General features: G+C 31.1%; 2 protein-coding genes across 2 annotated transcripts; both read left to right on the top strand.

Moving 5' to 3' along the window:
• Positions 1-1,770: 1,770 nt before the first annotated feature.
• Positions 1,771-5,230, top strand: LOC114381293 (peroxidase 21-like). The gene is made up of 5 exons (XM_028340513.1): positions 1,771-1,901; positions 2,481-2,629; positions 2,742-2,930; positions 3,369-3,534; positions 4,530-5,230. Exons 1-5 carry the CDS (start codon positions 1,823-1,825, stop codon positions 4,934-4,936), a joined length of 990 nt encoding a protein of 329 aa, XP_028196314.1. The 5' UTR covers positions 1,771-1,822; the 3' UTR covers positions 4,937-5,230.
• An 8,304-nt stretch (positions 5,231-13,534) lies between these two features.
• LOC114381071 (DNA-binding protein S1FA-like) lies at positions 13,535-16,089 on the top strand. Its single transcript, XM_028340249.1, has 2 exons — positions 13,535-13,704; positions 15,712-16,089. Exons 1-2 carry the CDS (start codon positions 13,651-13,653, stop codon positions 15,904-15,906), a joined length of 249 nt encoding a protein of 82 aa, XP_028196050.1. The 5' UTR covers positions 13,535-13,650; the 3' UTR covers positions 15,907-16,089.
• Positions 16,090-17,453: the final 1,364 nt, after the last annotated feature.

The raw sequence follows: 17,453 nt of genomic DNA, 5'->3' as shown, positions 1-17,453 counted from the left end.
CTTATGAGTTACTTTCTTCTTTTTCTTCTTCTTTTTTTTTTAATTGTTAACCACTTAGCATCATAATAACAAATAACTTCAAAGATATTAGCATCATAGTAATAAATAACTTCAAAGATGAATATCAAAATGTCTCTTCTTTTAGTTTAAATTATATATATTTTTTATTGAACGAATCTTATTCGAATTAAATAAGATTATTATATAGTTATATATTTAGAACTTGAACTTTGAGATATCTAATTAAGCTAAATTAACCTTGAGCTAATTGATCCATACTTAATGACCAAAATGCCTCAAAGCTCTAACTAATTATTATTGGATGTTTTTTTTAATTCGGTACTTTCGTAAGGCAGAGGACTTAATAGATTCTCGAATCCAACTCCTAGTTTTTGTTAAATTATTCTCATGTTTCAACTACTCAAAGTTTATATTCTTTCTGTTTAACTACTCAAAATCCGAAAGTCAAAATTATTTTATTTTATTCTAAAGTATTCAAATAATTGTACATTTTAGCTTTATCCACTCAATAAATAAATTATTAAACTATGTTTTTGGGGTTAGGCATGCATCGCCAACCCAGCCCCTTCCCAAAAAGTCTTAAGTTATACATCCTAATATTTGTACGGGATCATGCATATCTGCATATTATCTCTGCCAATTAACTTAATAATTGTGTTATGTATAAAGAGAAATATTGTTTATATAAAATTTTGAGATCGCTATATATAACTTTTCCAACTGAATGACGCAAGTATGTGGGTACTACCTTCATTCATTTTTTTTCAATTTAATGAAAAATCCAAGTGTTTTAAGTAACAAATTCATTATTCTCCTATAACCTTCTGCCTCATGTACCTTGTCTTTGTTTATAACCAAATGTATTTGCAATAATTGACCGAAAATCTCAATGCCTGAAATTCAGAAACATCATAATTAAATTAATCCTTAATTTATTACATAACAGTGATAAACTTAGGAATATGATATGTTGGAGTATAAATATAAGATAAAATTTCCCTTTGAATAAGAATAAGAAAACTGAATATCATATAAATGAAAAAAATATTTATAAATTTAAATTTTAAGATTTTTAATTAAAATTAAATGTAATATCAAATTATTTATGTGTAATTGTTTCATTTGTGTAAATTTTACCTACTTGTATGCACAACATTTGAACATATCAAATCTCGTCTCTAGCTAATGTTATAAGAAGTTGTAAGTCTAACATTTTTTATTTGACTCTTAGTTAATTAATTTTCCTTTCTCTTTATTACAGTCTTTTTCTTTTTTCTCATTCATCAACTATCAATCTATTGGACCTTCATGGATCATCAATATTACATAGATATTATTGAATCTTGGTCAATCATAAATATTACATTTAAGTTTTATCGATCATTACTCAATCATTAATACACCTAAACCTTATGGGACTTTAATCGATCACCAATGCTACACTTAAGCCTTTGAGCTTTAATCAACCATCATTGTTGCACGTACCTAGATTAAACAAGGATTGCGTTTTAATAACAGTTAATTTAATTGTTCCTTATTATATATATATATGATATGCTATATCCATATTAATATAAGAGCTAGTTGCAGCAGTGCAGTGGGGCCATGAGCGTGGATTGAAGGTCAAAGAAAGTTGCGTAGTGGAGAATGCACCGGCCCGGCCGGAGTTAGTTCTACTCTTCAATTCCAAGCCAAACTTATTTGGTAGTGCGTGCACTCAAACACGACTCTATATAAGCCTTCCAAATTCCCACTCTAACATCACAATTCACAAAGAGACAATTCAACTTAAGAGATCAATATGGCCACCACCACTACCCAGCCTCCCTCTAATATCTGTTTTTTCCTTCTGTTGTTGCTTCTAGCACACTTTAATTTGGGTACGCTAATTATCTAATATTCTACTTACTCTTTCGTTTTTTCTACGTTCTTTGTAACCTATTACAAAAGACCCTTGTACATATCAGATATAATATAGTATACATCATGAGTTTAATTGCACAATTATTATATATAAAATGACTCTTCAAGTACGTTTAATTTACTCAATGATCATGGACATTCCGTATGGATTTGAAGTTGCACTAGTTCTTCTTCAGTAATGGTACATAAACATGTATACATTTAGTTGACTTAATACTTTTTTTTTTTTATCATATTATATCACTGTTATATCTATACTTCTCTCTTCTATCTATTTTTTTTTAGTGTATAATAGGACATACATAGGTGTCCAGCTAATGTCCATGTGCACCATTTCCCACTATTCTTCTATGATATATAGAGTAATGATATGTTTACATTTTTTATTTCTCTCAATCTTCTTTTTTTTCTTATCATATCATATGTTTTATTATATCTATATATTTTTCTCTTCTTTTCACTATAGGTGTCTAATATCACCCCAAGTGTTTATGGATTATTTTCCTAATATATATGATCATGTTGTACATATATAGGCATAAGCCAACTTGAGCTGAATTACTACTCTAAAAGCTGCCCAAAAGCTGAAGAGATCATCAAGGAACAAGTCACACAACTATATAACAAGCATGGAAACACTGCCGTTTCGTGGGTCAGAAATCTCTTCCACGATTGCGTGGTTAAGGTGCCAGATTTCTTGTTTCAAATTCATATATAAACCAAGATATATGCATCATAATTAGTTAACAACAATGCATGAAACAGTTAAAATAATTGATTTGATGATTCTCATGCAGTCATGCGATGCATCATTACTGTTAGCGACGGTGAGAGATGTAGTGTCGGAGCAGACATCGGATAGAAGTTTTGGGATGAGAAACTTCAAGTACGTAAACACTATCAAAGCAGCGGTTGAGAAAGAATGCCCCTTCACAGTGTCATGCGCTGACATTGTTGCTCTTTCTGCCAGAGATGCCATTGCTTTGGTATGTCTCACTTCTCATCTTGTCTATATATGCACGTCTATAATTATTTCCCTAATTAAATTTCTCACCAAAAATGCCAACAAAATATTTTTATTATTCTCATAAAAGAATTAAAAATAAAACATTGTGAAAAATATTATCAATACCCTTTGAGTGACCCTGACCTCGGATCCAAGATTCCCTGTTTAAATTTCATAGATGAAAATAAAAGATATTTTATTAAAGATGATCTGACAAAAATTAATCATCTATATGGGGATGATGAAAAAATATCATTAATACATTTTGTGATAATTTTTTATTAATTTCTTTTATTTATTAGTTTATTAATTTCGTGTTGTTAATACCTAAAGGACAAATTAACTAATTTCTTAGAGAAATAATTTGAAAAAATGAGGTTTAATGTGGAGTATGGAATATGGATGTTGGTGCGAGCAGTTGGGAGGACCAAGCATTGAAATGAAGACAGGGAGAAAGGACAGCAAAGAAAGCTATGCAATGGAGGTGGAAGACTTGATTCCAAACCACAATGATTCCATGTCCTCAGTGCTGTCTCGTTTTCAAGCCATTGGCATTGACGTTGAAGCCACAGTCGCTCTTTTAGGTATATAAAACATGCTCTGTGTGACACATAAATTTGAAGTCTTTCTCATTATAGTTAACATTTATTTCCCAAAGTCAAAACATAAATCTAAGTATCTTTTATTACTTAAACGAAACTAATACTCCCTTAAGCAATATATGGACAGATGCCTAACCATTAGGCAGAAACCCAGACACGATATCAATTTGTTGCAGCTGTCAAGATCAAGTTCATACTAGGCCACTAATATAAAACTTATTCGTATAATTTATACTTTTTTTGCTAATTAAATTAATATACTGCCTTTATTATATAATATATACAGTTTTGATCTCAATAAAAAAAATTAGTCTATTTGTATGCATCTCAAACGGAATTTGTTGAAAGTGAGAATTTTTTCTCCTTTGAAAAAACTTGTCTCCCTCTAACATGTAAAACTCGTTTACATAATTAAAACAAACAGAACCTTTTATCATCTATATAAAAAAAAATTGGGCCAATGAATAAAACATAAATATACTACTGGCTAGCTTTGCATGAGTACTATATTAACAAGACAAATCAATAATGATGCATAAATCACTTTTTATTTTAAACATTAATCAACACTTTTTTTTTAATCTTTCTATTATATCATAAATCTTATTATATTTATATTTTTTTTTCTTTTTTAGTTCTACCAAGGAAATGACAAATCTAGAACCCTAAGTTGTGGGACAATTTATTTTGAAAATAAAAATTAATAATTAATGTTATGAAAGAAATAAAAAAATAGGACAAGGGATCAAACACACAAAATTAGAGGGGACAAAATTTACACAATCAATATATTGAATAACATATTAGATGTGTATTTGCATTTCTCATTATAATATGAATCTTGTCACAGATGTCTATTAAGTATTTTCTCAACCCAAATAGTATTTATACAACCACTATGCATATATATGTGATGTGATAGTTAAAAGATAATAAATTTAATTGGTTAAACCGAAACCGTTTGTTGGTTGATTCAGGAGCTCACTCAGTGGGAAGAGTTCACTGCAAGAATCTGGTGCACAGATTATACCCCACCATAGATTCAACACTGGACCCTGCACATGCTGAGTACCTAAGACGTCGGTGCCCAACACCCAATCCCGATCCAAAAGCTGTTCTGTATTCAAGGAATGACCTTAAAACGCCAATGATCATTGACAACAACTACTACAAGAACATCTTGCAACACAAGGGTCTTCTCACTGTGGATGAAGAGCTTGCCACTGACCCAAGAACCGCATCTTATGTCCAAAAGATGGCCAATGACAATGAATATTTCAACCAACAGTTCTCAAGGGCCATAATTTTGTTATCGGAGACAAATCCTTTAACAGGAGATGAAGGAGAAATCAGAAAGGATTGTCGCTACCTCAATGCCAATTAGATATATAATATAAGCTTGCATTTGTGCATGATAATATGTATAATTAGCATAAGATTATAATGCACGAGTGTGTCAAAATAAAGAGGGTGTGGAACGTACCGGGCCTGGGTTACCATACATATTCAGTGCAAAAAGCTATTGGCCTAGCCTTATATATACCCTTGTGTTTGCTTTGTTCATAGATGTGAATGTTACTTGACTTCAGCTGACAAAGCCTCAAACATCTTAAAGGTTTATGAAGTACTTTGTTCTTCGCTGTCGATCTATAATGGAAAATGTTTGATCAACATTTCATATGTTATCCTACATTCCTACCTCTAGAGAGAAAGAAAAAAGAAAAGAAAAAGTATAATAGGATTTATAATGTAAAAGAAAGAGAGATATAAAAAAAAAATGAGAGATGCTAGTGAAATGTTTAAAATGAAAAGTGATTTATGGATTATTACTCTTTAGTATGTTCTTGTCAGGTTAGCTGTTTTTGTGTCTTTCGAAAGTGAATTGAATTCACATCAAAGAATGCATGTGCTATCGGAAGCGCACTTTATTAGAAGCAAAACTAGATAACAAAAACGGATCAAATATTTGGTTCCATTAAATTAATCGGGTGGTGATGAGGATATCTTTCCTTTTTTTCTTCTTAATCATAAAAAAGAATATTGTAAGGCCATTCCTGTGTAGATTATTTATTACTAATTTACTATATAGCTCGCCAGGTTCTGGTTGATGCGGTTTAAGCATGTGTTTGAATGAACATATGTAAAATTGATTTTTAAATGAAATAATTTTTTGTTTGTTTTATAGGCTGAAATGAGATCATTTGTTTAATATTTTTATTCCAAAAGTAAGTTAATAATAAAATTTATTATAATTTTTTTATTAATGTAAAAGATAAATAAAATTATTTTAACTCAAAAATAATTCTAAAAAAAAGTAAAAATCAATTCAGATTTCTGAATCAATTTTATTTAAAATTATATTTAGTTAGATTTTAACATTTTTTTGGAAGGTAATTAGAATTTTAAAACAATTTAGATGATGTAAGGTAAATCCAAACACTAGCTAATGCTAGTATGATAACTCAATATCCAATAAGTCATTGTCAATTTTTAAATTAAATGGAAGGCTCAAAATATAATCTTAGATTAATGTTCATTAATATATATGACTCATTATCTCATAAACACAAAACCAAGTCAAACCCAACAACAATGTCTACATTTTTTTATTTGCAAGTCTTGACAAAGAGGCTTGTCAGGAAAAAATGAGTATCCTTAGCTGTAATTGCCAAGGCTAGGGCAATCCGAGCATAATTCTTATCCGCTGTGACCTAACTTGTACCCTTCACTTAGATATCATCTTCCTTTGTGAAACTCTTGTCAACTCACATCTCATTGAACAAATAAAAAACCTCATAGACTTCGATTCTTGCATTTCTGTTGACGTCAATGGTAGGAGTGGAGGCTTAGCTCCCCTCTGGAAAAATCCCTTCCAATGTCATCTCTAAAAATTCTTTCCCAATTTCATCAATGTTGAGGTCCACAAAAATGGATTTCCTTCTTGGCATCTTACAAGTTTCTATAGATACCCTGAGAGGGAAAAAAGAAGGCAATCTTGGGATCTAATATGTCAACTCTCCCTCTCCCTTGGTTTATTATGGGGGATTTCAATGATCTCTTATCACATGATGAGAAAAATGGCAATCATGATCACTTATCACCTCCTAATGGAAGGCTACAAATTCACATGGTCCAAAAGCAAAGGAAAAGACAATGCCATGGAAGAAAAATTAGAAAAGGGCCCTAGCAAATCATGAATGGCTCAACTTGTTTCCCCACTTCAAATTTTAAAACTCTATTGCTTCTAAATCTAACCACTCACTTCTGCACCTTATCCTTGATTTAACTTCCAAAAAATATTTTAAGAAGCAATTTCGTTTTGAAAATTCTTGGTTCTTGGAGCCAACCCTTGATGCAATTGTTAAAGATGGCTGGAACAATGGCGAAGAAGGCAATTTGAAATCAAAACTTGAAAGTTTCTCCTCCTATATGTCCACATGGGCTCGTCAAGTGAAAATAATGTTCAAAACATAGATTGATCTTGTTTGTAGAGAGTTGGAACATCTTCGTGAATCACTTGATAAGGACTCATCGAAAAGCTACTCCAATGTGCAACAAAAGTTGAATAATTTGATTGCTCAAGAAGAGACCTATTGGAAACAGAGGGAAAAAGTCTATAGCCATCAGATGGTGGCATCAATTATCGTTTCTTCCATTCCTATGCCTCTGCAAGGAAAAAGGTGAATAATATTGTCTCTATTGCACGAGACAACAGTATGATAATTACAGGCCACAATGATATTTTTAGTGTTGCTAAATCTTATTTTGATAAGTTGTATAGTGGTGTTGATGTTGATTTTGATAATATAATAAATCATGTTCTAGTTTACTTGTCTTATGATGATAATATTCCTCTCTTTTCTCCTTTTTCTATAGATGAATTTAAAATTTTCCTCTTCCAAATGGACTCAAATAAATCTCTTGGACCAAATGGTCTGAACCCTGCCTTCTACAAAAAAAAAATTGGAATCTTTGTGTCCCAAATATTTTTAGAGCAATTACATCTTGACTGAAAAATGGATCCTTTCCCTTTCAGATAAACTAACCATCCATTATCCTTATCCCGAAAATTCCTAATACCTCTGCAATAAAAGATTTTAGACCCATCTCCCTATGCAATGTTCTCTACAAAATTATTTCCAAAACCCTTGCAAATTGTCTTCAACCTATTCTCCACAAATGTATTTCCTTGGAGCAATCCACTTTCTTAGAGGGTAGGTCTATCCTACATAAATGTCCTTTTTGCCTCAAAAATTATTGACCACATGAAATAAAAATCCAAAGGCAAAATGGGTGAAGTTGCTCTTAAGATTGACATTAGGAAGGCTTTTGACATGGTTCAATGGAATTATTTGTTGGCCTTAATGACAAAAATGGGTTTCCATGACAAGTGGATTGGTTGGATGTAAGTGTGTCAAGAAAGTATTCAATTCTCTATTAGGGTTAATGGGGATTCTTTTGGTCAAATTTTACCGCGAAGAGGACTTAGGCAGGGTGATCGATTGTCACCCTACCTTTTTATTCTTTGCACAAAGGGACTTTCTTCTATTTTGAAACACTTTCAGAGAAAAGGAGAAATCCATAGCATTAAGGTATGTAGAAGGGCCCCAACCCTTTCACACATTTTATTTGTTGACGACTATTTTCTTTTTTGCAGGGCTTTTGAGGGACAACCAAACACCTTGGCAAATATCCTTGACACTTATGGAAGGGCTTCTGGTCAACTAGTCAATTTTCATAAATCTAATGTTTTTTCAGTGCAAACACAAGAGATGATGTTAAACAAAGCATCATGTCATATTTTGGTGTTTACTCCATCATTGACACTAAAAAATATCTTGACCTTTCTTCTTTGATTGGAAAAAAGAAGAAAGCTATTTTTGGATTTTTGAAGGATAGACTATATAAGAGAATCAATCACTGATCAAACAAACATTTTTTCAAGGCGGGCAAAAAAATTCTTCTTTTTGCCTAGGCCATCCCTACTTATTGCATATAAATGTTTATCTCTGACTATTTACTCTGGAGGATGAAATTCAAAAGATGATGAATTCCTTTTGATGGAACTCGAAAACAAGATCATCAAAAGGAATTAATTGACTGAATTTGGAGAAATTAACAATGAAAAAAGAATATGGCGGTATGGATTCTGACATGTCCATGGTTTCAACATAATCATGCTAAGGAAGCAAGGCTGTAAACTTTTCACCAATCTAGATGCTATAGTGACAAAAGTGCTCAAAGATAAATACTACCCAAATGGTGATTTTCTGGATGCCGCCTTAGGGTACAATCCAAGTTATAAATGGCGTAGCATCCACGCTTTTGCAGACTTTGGTTAAGGAAAGAATGAGATGGAGACTAGGCAATGGTCATTCAATCAATATTTGGTCCCAACCTTGGTTAAGGAAAACAAATAAATCATGTGTCTCTTATTTACCATCTCTTGGTCTTGAATCTTTGCATGTTAATTTTATTATAAATTGTGATTGTGGCTGCTGGAATTTGGATGTTGCTGAACAAATTTTTAATGAAGAAGATTTTAAAGATTTACAAATAATGTCTTTGACTAACATCCAAGACAATGATATTCCAATCCAGAAATTTAGCTCCACAGAGGTATACACCGTGAAATCAACATACCATCCCTTGATGGAAAGAATGATTTGCAACAAGCACCTCAAAGTCCAAGGGAACTGGAACATGCTTTGGAATTTACAACTTCCACCAAAAATCAAGCCTTTTCTATGGCGTTCTCTTCGCTGCTACCTACCCATGAGAACAAGGCTTCAAACGAAAGGAGTGCACTATTCGAGCTAGTGCGAGTATTGCAAGACAAATTTAAATGAATGTCACATTTTCTTTGATTGTCAGTAGGTTAAAAGTGTTTGGGAAGCAACAGGACTCTGGTATTAGGTTAGCCAACACATGGGAATTGTTGAATCAGCTTCTGAATTTGACATTTACTCTTCTCGAGAAACTTCCTATGGAGCTTAAAAGGAAATTTGCTATCACCCTTTGGTGTATATGGAAGCGCCGCAGTGAAAAAGTTTGGGAATCAAAAACTACTCTTCCAAACATATCCATATCACATGCCATGCAATACCTTTATGAGTGGACCAATGCGTGCACAACAACAACGAATTCAGTTCTCAACAATTCAAAGGTGCTTGCTTCTTATCTAACTTGGATCAAACCACATCATGGTTTTGTCAAATTAGACATTGATGCGCATTCAACGATTTTTAAAGATCAAAATCTCTTTGAAGCTGGCTTGGTATTGCGCGACAATCAGGGGTGTTTTCTCAAAACTCAAATAATGACAATGCGTGGACATCCGAACCAAGAAAAGCTGAAGTCATGACATTACTTTCTGCAACACAATGGATGGTGAACATGAAATTATAGAATATCATCATTGAAGTGGATTGTCAAGCTGTGGTTGATGGATTATCTACTAGAACACAAGGCATTACAGAATTTCATTGTATTATTCAAAAGTGTAGATCTCTTTTAAATTCAATTTCCAACTCTAGGGTGAGTGTAGTAAGGTGGAAAACTAATCAAGTTGTCCATACTCTCGCTAGAATATCTAGGTTTTGTGCTAAAAACCATGTCTTTGAGCGTATATCCAATTGTATTCATGCTTCTATTCTAAACGAAATGCAATAAGCATCTTTAATCTAAAAAAGAAAACATGTATGGCTTGCCAAATGCCAATTAGTGTGGTTTCATTTCTTTTTCCGACCAAAACTCCTTTGTTTCACCAAAAAGGAAAATTGGCATAGCATTATCACGCTATGTGACGCTTATTAATTTGTGGTAGTGACCTGAGATAAGAATTTCTCTTACAAGTGTGTATATAGTCTTCCATTTTTAAAAACAAATTTAATTGATAATACTTATTCTTCTTACATTGGTACATGTACTTTCACCGTGACATGTCCTTTATTTTTTTTTTAAAAATTATGTCTCAATTTGACTCAATAAATATCTTTCATGGGCATTGTTTATATTTAGAATCAAATGGATAGTGATTATCTTCTTCATGTTAGTATACTTGTCGTATACAGTGTCAAATGGTTTTTTTATAAGCTAAAAAAATAATAGCACAAAATATGCCCAATTATTAAGATAAAAATTACAAAGGGATAAATCAGAATACTGTAACCAGCATTACCCCAACACAATGGGCAGAAGCATACCAACTCCATCCCTACCCGAAAAAGCCAAAAAGTCTTTAGTATGAAAAAAAAAAACCTAAATTACAATGTGACAATGTGAGTCCCACTGGGGCATAAATTGTTACCAAATTACGGTGTTGTTAAAAAAAATTCCCTTACCAACAAAAATAAGAACTCTCATACATATCCTGTTTTGGCAGTGAAGATATAAACACGTGATCTTTGGTAAAACATAGGCGGGCAACAAAACAAGCTTGTCTTGTCCCTGAATGATTCGAATGGCATCATGTGCGTGTCACGAATAATGCAGCCGCAAAAGAACATATATAGCTCTGTAGACGTAGCAAAATTCAGAAACCCAGTAGATGGAAATCCGAGATTATGGTCCCAAAGAATACCTAGGATTGGAAAATCAACAAGGGAGGGGATATGAGAAGTTTCTGCTTTTAGCTGTAATCCAATTTCAAGAATTTAATTTTTAGTTTTCAACAATTGTTTTATATCTACTTCAATGGACTTAGATGTATGCATATGATAGAAAACTAAACTGTTTAAAACAAAATTATACTTTTATGTTACTTTTTATATGACTCAATTAATTTATTAGATTAAGAAAATTAGTTCACTTAATTTGTAGTATTCAATGTATATATATGTTTCTTCTAAAATTATCTCCAACATTTATAAGACATAATTTATTTTTTTAGAAAAATATTTTTTTATTAATTTTAATTCTTTTAAATTCTCTAATCATTAATATATTTATTATTTTAATTTTTATTGGTTATGCATGTATTATTTTGTTACTTATATACTAATTTGAAATATTGAAGTGTCTTTAGGGGTGTTTTCACCTTTCATCTTCCTAGACTAGTACCCAACACCATCATCAACAGTCAAATAAGTGGGTCATACCTATTCACTGAAGTCTCAGTTTGATAAGATCTTCTAACTTTGAAAAAACAATCATTCATTTTAGTTTTTCTTTTAACATCAAACCTCACTGTTGTTTTTGAAAATTAAATAAAGTGAAGAATATTTTACAAAGTTAGAAACTGAACTAAAATTCTTATAAAATTAGGGATTCGTTAAAGTAGATGACTCATACAATATGAGACATTAAAATTACAACAAAAAAAAACATAAAGTAAATAACATTTTACAAAATTAGAAACTGAAATAAAAATCTTATAAAAAAAAGGATTCTTTTGTACATATAAAATAGGCATACATCTGAGTCCATTGAGCTAAATATAAAAAATTATCCCAAAATAAATATCATGTTAGCTTTATAATACTAATTCTATTTTCTTTCATCTATCTAATGATATTAGTTTTGTAAAATTATTATTCTATTTTATTTATTTATTAATTTTTTATTCTATATAAAATAATTTAAGACAACACTTATTTTAGGATGAAGATCGGTGAACTACAACACATCCAATAAATTTTCAAAGTATGATATCAGTGTTCTGGAACATGTTTCAAAAGTCAAATTCATAGTAATAAAATACACGACTATTTATTTTTTAGACTAATGTATAATTTATCACACTTTTACGGCATATAATTTATTACACTAATACTACTATTACACAATTTTATTGAAAACAATCAATTTAAGCTTGTAATTTGTTCTCTTGTAAAACTACTCAAACGTGTAATATAATTTGCAAATTATATTTTAAGGTTTAACTACCATTTTGGTTTCTATAATTATAATAATTCTACTTTTTAGTCCTTATAATCTACAATATTTCATTTTATTTCTTGTAATCGTAATTTTTTAACTTCTTTAGTCCTCATACTCTAACATTCCGATCTCTTTTAAAATTGTTACAAACTTAAACTTAATAGTCATATCTGCTTAAAAAATTTAGACCGTTTCAATTTTATAGTGATTTTAAAGGATCAGCATGTAATGGCATTAGACCATTTTAGATTATGAAAATCAAAAGAGTTAAAAAATTGCGTCTATAACAATCAAAATATGATATTTTAAACTATATATAGGAGTTGAAAAAGAAAGTTGTTGCAGCTATAGAGATAAAAGGGTAAGTAAACCTATTTTAAAAAAATTTAAACTATTCAAATGTATAATTTAAGCTTGTAATTTTGTTTTTGTTTAAAGCATTCCAATATTTCATAATCTAACTTTTTTATAAAAAAAGTTTGTAAAAATAGATTTTCAAAGTCAAGCATACATTAAATGGGGTAGATTATTTTCTTCATCTTGTTTTGATTCATTCATTATTTTGTTTGATTCATATATAAATTTTCTTCATCTAAAAAGAGTCAACTTGCTAACACCTCTTTAAACACCTTCTTAATAACTCTCAAAATTTATTAAGTAGCATTAAATGAAAAACAATTGAATATTTTAAAATCATAAATAATAAATATATATTGTACTCTCTCTATTTTAAAATAAGTATTATTTTATATTGATAAGTGTTATATGTTATTTCAAACATACCCAACAAAGACTAATAAATAAGTAAAAGAAATTCATGGTTTTTCAAAAGCTAATTAATCTTAGGATTAATATTACATTAAAAGTTAAAATAAAATTTATTAGAAATATTAGTAAAAAAAATAATTAATATTATATTGAAACGATAAATACAAGACTTATTTTAAGAGAATATTTTTTCTTAAATGTAATACTTATTTTGATTTTTTCCTAAATAAGAAAGTTAAAGCTAACCTTGATTTTTTCTAGCATTAAGACAATTGTTTTATTTAAAAGAAAAAAAAAAAGAAAAAAGACAAACCATGGTTGCAAGATCAGTCTGATATATATTAATGGTACATTGTGCAGAAGCGTTCTCCGTTCAGCGCCAAAACGAACACCACCTAACCAGCTCGTGATTCTTCCCGCCGTAGATCTGTTCCTTTTCGCCGTTCCTCCATGGCCGACGACTTCGAATTCTCCGACAAAGTCCCTCCTTCCTTCGATCGCGTGGTAATTTCATTCTTATTTAGATCCATTTCTCTCTTTTAATTTTTAGTTTCTTTTCATTCATTAAAACCGATCTCAAATGGAAATAGTTGATCGAATCAAGCTCGCATCAGCATCGTTATGTTCTCTGAAGCTCAGATCCTTGCATTCTTTAACCAATTAGCTGCATTTTCTTTTAGTTGTTCTTTCAATTATCGTTATCCTGAAAATAATAATTGAATCTTCCTAAGTAATCGCGTTTTGTTTGTTCTCAAATTTAACGGTTGACTCATGATTTCTGCTTTTTTGTTTGTGATTATTGTTTCTGACCATTCCATTAGGCATTCTTAAGGTTTAATTTGTTTGATGTGATTGTGTGGTATAAATAATTTGTTTAATTTGTTGATGCATTTTTATTTGAGTTTATGGCAATCCATGTTTTAGATGCTGACATGGATATGGAACAGAAAAAGGTCATTGTTGTGTTCAAACAATGCATGCACACTCAGCGATGGTTCAGTTTTAAGATTTTTCTTTTTGTCTAATGAAATTGCAAATGCGTGTCAAAGAGTTGCCTTTCCTTAACGCATAAAATTAACTTTTGGGTTAACTTTCAAGTTTGAAGTTTCGTGTATCAACAACATTGAGCATTTGATTTTAGAAACATGTTTTCTCTTTTCATGTTCTGTTTTTGCTTTTAATTACGAAAATAATCCATTGTTCTGATTTTGTTTCATGATTTCTAAAGTTTGTATAGAAAATAATAATTTTTTTTTATTGTTTTCTATGTTCATTTTGACTGTTTTCTATATAAGCTTTTAAAACAGAAGACATCAAATTGAAAAGAAAAAAAAGGTGATATTTTGGTGATTGTATTGGTCAGACATTTTAGTCTGAGACTTTTGAAAAATCCTTTGGTAGTTCATGCTTTTGAAAAATGTCACTTGGGGTAATCTTTTTTTCACTGTCTTTTTGTATTAAAAAGGACTAAAGTGAATGACGTTTTTGTAAGATCAGGGATAAACGGAGGATTTTTAAAATCTTAGGGATCAAATTGTCTTAGTCTTACCATACAATGTAAAGGATTAATTGTGGGTATATTACAACAACATTAATGTTTCAAACAATAAGATATGGTTTAAGACCATTTTGCATTTCTGAAGTAGGGAATAGCATTCTGAACAAGCTTGTATTATTTTGTGTTTCAACATTTGATTTGTGCTGTTTGTATGACTATTTTTTAGAGAGTTAGAAAAAAAGTTTGAAAACATGTCTATTCTGACTTAGAAGGAGAAACGCATTGGAGTAAGAGCAGGGGAAGATGTGAAAGTGCAGTAAGAAACATGAGTATAGTAAAAAAATTGAAAGTAGAAAACCAAAACACCTTATAGATGTTCTGGTTTTTTCATTTTAAAAACTTAAAAAGAGATATCAGTTTTGAAAATAATTTTCAGATGTTCTTTTGTTTAATTTTGTTTTCAGAAACAGGATGTTACAAACCCTTAGTTTTAACTTCAAGCCTTCTAACATGTAAAAGTGTAATTATAATTTCCTGCAGTTTAAGTTTACCATAAAAACTGAGTTAGAAGTTATCATTGATGATAAATTCTCTTTAAGACAGCTTGCAAATTTATATAAACACTTTTGGGCATCAAAGTAGCCCCTTCAAATATCCGAATTTCATAAACCTTCATCGCCAATCTCAAGCATGTGCAATCATAAAATGGTTATATGGAGAATATTCTACTTTTTAAAGAGAAAGTCCTACCTTAACCATGCCATATAAAATCACCTTTCTCCTGTTGTTATTCTTTCTTTTGCAATAAACAGAGGCTCACCTTTGAAGAAAACTATAATGTACATGTTATCTTATGCTTGGATGGCTTTGACAATTGTTTGTGATGTTTAATTGCATTTTTTTGTCCTCTTGCTAAAATAAATTCCTGTATATGGATTGTTAATTTTGCAATTTCTTTTTCTTGATCACTTGAGGTGGACCTTATGGAAGTGTCTCGTTTTTGTTGCACTTAGGGTTCAAAAGGGTTCAACCCAGCATTAATTGTTCTCCTTCTTGTTGGTGGGTTGCTGTTGATATTCCTCGTTGGAAATTATGTACTATACACATATGCACAGAAGACCCTCCCTCCTAGAAAAAAAAAGCCAATCTCAAAGAAGAAGATGAAAAAGGAGAGACTGAAGCAGGGCGTCTCTGCACCTGGAGAGTAGAACTTTTTCCTCACTCTATATTCTGTGATGTTAAATTGTACTCTTTTAGAAAAAATTTCTCGTTCTGTGGTCTCTGGAGTTATGTTAATCTTTATCTTAGTCATGTGTTTTACTGACTGAAATCTCGACCACATAAATTAAGTACTTTGTTAAAATATTTGGAACAAATTATTTCGTGCTTAACTCGTCTTGCCCACGGATTATTGAATATCTTCGGGAGAGGTTTATTCTCCCTAGTTACAGTTAGTTGACAACATGGTAAACAGTAAATACTTAATATATTTCATGAGGCAGTGGGTATAAGAAATATGGAAGCTTTAGTATTATTATTTGCTGAGAAGGAGAATTAGTAGTTGCGGGGTGGGAAATGAGTAATGCAAGATGAAAGTAAAAATAGAAAATTGGTATTTGTCTATTTGATTTGCTCATCTTGTTCAGCACCACAAAAACATTTGGAAAATTGACCTGCATTTTTGGCTGTGCCAATGTTGTGTTTTATTATGAACAAATCTTGCTCCCCTCGTCCTTTTGAATTTGAACATCTATTAACTGAAAATGACTCTTGTTTTGGAGAATTGGAAATAAGTCCTATTTTAAAGGCTTGATGATGTTACTTAGTTAATCAATAAGCTTTTTAAAAAGTGTTAGCACGACTGGTTTATGAAACTGTTGGCGCCTATACAGAAACATAGGTTATGATTATGATACAGATTCTTAACGAGTGGTCTGGTGGATTTTTACTGTTGACTTACAGATCCTAAATACATGTGCGATAAAAAGATATATCCTACTTTTCTTCCACATCACTGATGCATACAATGTTGGAGCTTGAACCCAAAAATTTGGAGTCAAATTTATATTTAAACATGCGCGTGTCTACACATGTATCACGATGAATTAACTCAACAGGAATTTTATTTTATTGAACTATAATGAAGGAAATCTAGTCATTTTTGCTCTTATACATGAATCATATTGCACAAAACATTTTAAGTTTACATCAAAATTTAATTCAGCTCCCTTCATCTTTGCCTTTGACGTTTATCCTAGCTTATAATGGCATGAAGTCTGCATTCATAGGCCTATCCACCTTCATTGCCACACCTAACCCCTCCATCTTATATAAGGCTGGAGAAGGTATATAGCCCATCTTGTTGCTTACCCATTCTACTCAGGTTCCTCATAAACAAGTCCTGAATGACATCAAAATTAGCCACAAAGTTAGTGCACAACTTTGTTTTCCCATCAATCTACTAACTAGAAGTAAATTACACTTGAAGTCTAGAATGTTTAAAAGAATGTGAACATCAATGTCATTTGGCAATTTCCCATTCTTACTGGTTTTAACCATCATACATTGACCATTAATTGGAATTTTTACTAGTTATTGATTGGTGATCTATTCTTCCCTTAACAACAGATTATCACATGTGATTTGTTCTGTTACTCTTGAACCAATCACCCATGGCCTTTCAAATGTAATCATACCTTCCAATTCCATATTCACGTTTTGTTTTGGTTACTAGTTTTGCAACATATAACATGTA

Source organism: Glycine soja, chromosome 13, assembly GCF_004193775.1.
Source record: "Glycine soja cultivar W05 chromosome 13, ASM419377v2, whole genome shotgun sequence".
NCBI classification, from domain to species: Eukaryota; Viridiplantae; Streptophyta; class Magnoliopsida; order Fabales; family Fabaceae; genus Glycine; species Glycine soja.
Note: the sequence above shows the minus strand (reverse complement) of the source record. Positions and strands in the feature narration are given on the sequence as shown.

Bases quoted from the DNA above. Each gene is read 5' to 3' on its own strand.
- LOC114381293 (XM_028340513.1), top strand. From the start codon at position 1,823: ATGGCCACCACCACTACCCAGCCTCCCTCTAATATCTGTTTTTTCCTT. The intron at 2,630-2,741 runs GTGCCAGATTTC...ATTCTCATGCAG, and splicing joins TCCACGATTGCGTGGTTAAG to TCATGCGATGCATCATTACT. The intron at 3,535-4,529 runs GTATATAAAACA...TGGTTGATTCAG, and splicing joins AGCCACAGTCGCTCTTTTAG to GAGCTCACTCAGTGGGAAGA.
- LOC114381071 (XM_028340249.1), top strand. From the start codon at position 13,651: ATGGCCGACGACTTCGAATTCTCCGACAAAGTCCCTCCTTCCTTCGAT. The intron at 13,705-15,711 runs GTAATTTCATTC...TGTTGCACTTAG, and splicing joins CTCCTTCCTTCGATCGCGTG to GGTTCAAAAGGGTTCAACCC.